The sequence below is a fragment of the Coffea arabica genome, chromosome 5e (genome assembly GCF_036785885.1).
Source record: "Coffea arabica cultivar ET-39 chromosome 5e, Coffea Arabica ET-39 HiFi, whole genome shotgun sequence".
In the NCBI taxonomy this organism is placed as follows: Eukaryota; Viridiplantae; Streptophyta; class Magnoliopsida; order Gentianales; family Rubiaceae; genus Coffea; species Coffea arabica.
Genome location: NC_092318.1, coordinates 7,929,320 through 7,930,508, shown reverse-complemented (window position 1 = coordinate 7,930,508; position 1,189 = coordinate 7,929,320). Strand labels below are relative to the sequence as shown.

The 1,189-nt window shown below is 40.1% G+C and overlaps 1 protein-coding gene across 1 annotated transcript; it reads left to right on the top strand.

Annotated features, from left to right (window-relative positions):
* Positions 1 to 402: 402 nt before the first annotated feature.
* LOC140006875 (uncharacterized) lies at positions 403 to 843 on the top strand. Its single transcript, XM_072049544.1, has one exon. The coding sequence runs from the start codon at positions 403 to 405 to the stop codon at positions 841 to 843; it is 441 nt and encodes a 146-aa protein (XP_071905645.1).
* Positions 844 to 1,189: the final 346 nt, after the last annotated feature.

Below are 1,189 nucleotides of genomic sequence, written 5' to 3'. Positions count from 1 at the left end.
GTGCTCATCAATTTGGCTCGAAATTACACTTTCGCATTAGGAGAATGAGATACTACTGGCCAACGATGGTGAACGACTATCGATTTTGCTAGAAGATGTCAAACTTGTCAATTCCATGGCAATTTTATCCATCAACCTCCTAAACTATTGCACCCAACTGTGACTTCTTGGCCGTTCGATGCCTGGGATTTGGATATAGTTCGACTGTTTCCAAAGTCTTCTGGTGGACATATTTTTATTTTGACGGCGACAGATTACTTCTCAAAGTGGGTTGAAACAGTTCCTCTAAAAGAGTTAAAAAAGGAGAATATAGTAGATTTCATTCGCTTGCACATCATTTATCAGCATGGAGTTTCACGTTATATCATTACCGATAATGGTAAGCCTTTTTGCAATGTAGCAATGAATAAGGTTTGCAAAAAGTTTCATTTCAAACAATACAATTCTTTCATATACTATGCTGCTGCAAATGGACTCGCTGAAACATTCAACAAGACCTTATGCAATCTGTTGCAGAAAACCGTTGATAAATCAAAAAGGGATTGGCATCTTCGAATTGGAGAAGCTCTTTGGGCATATAGAACTACTTTTCGAACCCCCCCGTACGCACTTGTTTACGGTGTTGAAACTGTTCTTCCATTTGAATGTCAGATACTTTCGCTAAGAATCGCGATTCATGAAGGTCTCAGTGAAGAAGATAACGTTCGTCTTCGTCTTGAGGAATTAGAAGCACTCGATGAAAAGAGATTGGAAACTCAACAACGGATTGAGTGCTATCAAGTCCGCCTTTCAAAAGCATTCAATAAGCACGTTCGACCTCGCTCTTTCCAATTGGAGAGTTAGTAATCGCTGTTCAGAGACCGATCATTCTCACTCATGGTGGGCAAAGGAAGTTTACTCCTAAGTAGGATGGTCCATATGTTGTTCGAGAAGTATATACAAATGGTTCATACAAGTTGGTTGTTGAGGACGGATTAAGGGTTGGCCCCATCAACGGCAAATACCTAAAAAGGTACTATGCATAATCGGAACAGCATGTTACTCCTAACCAGCACGAGCTAAAACTGTAGATGGCAATCACCAATAGTGTAGTATGTGATTAAACTGTTGAAACACTTCACCATATCTAAGGTGGTAAACAAATAGATGCTCTTGACCCGCATGAACTAAAACTGTGGATGACAGCCAC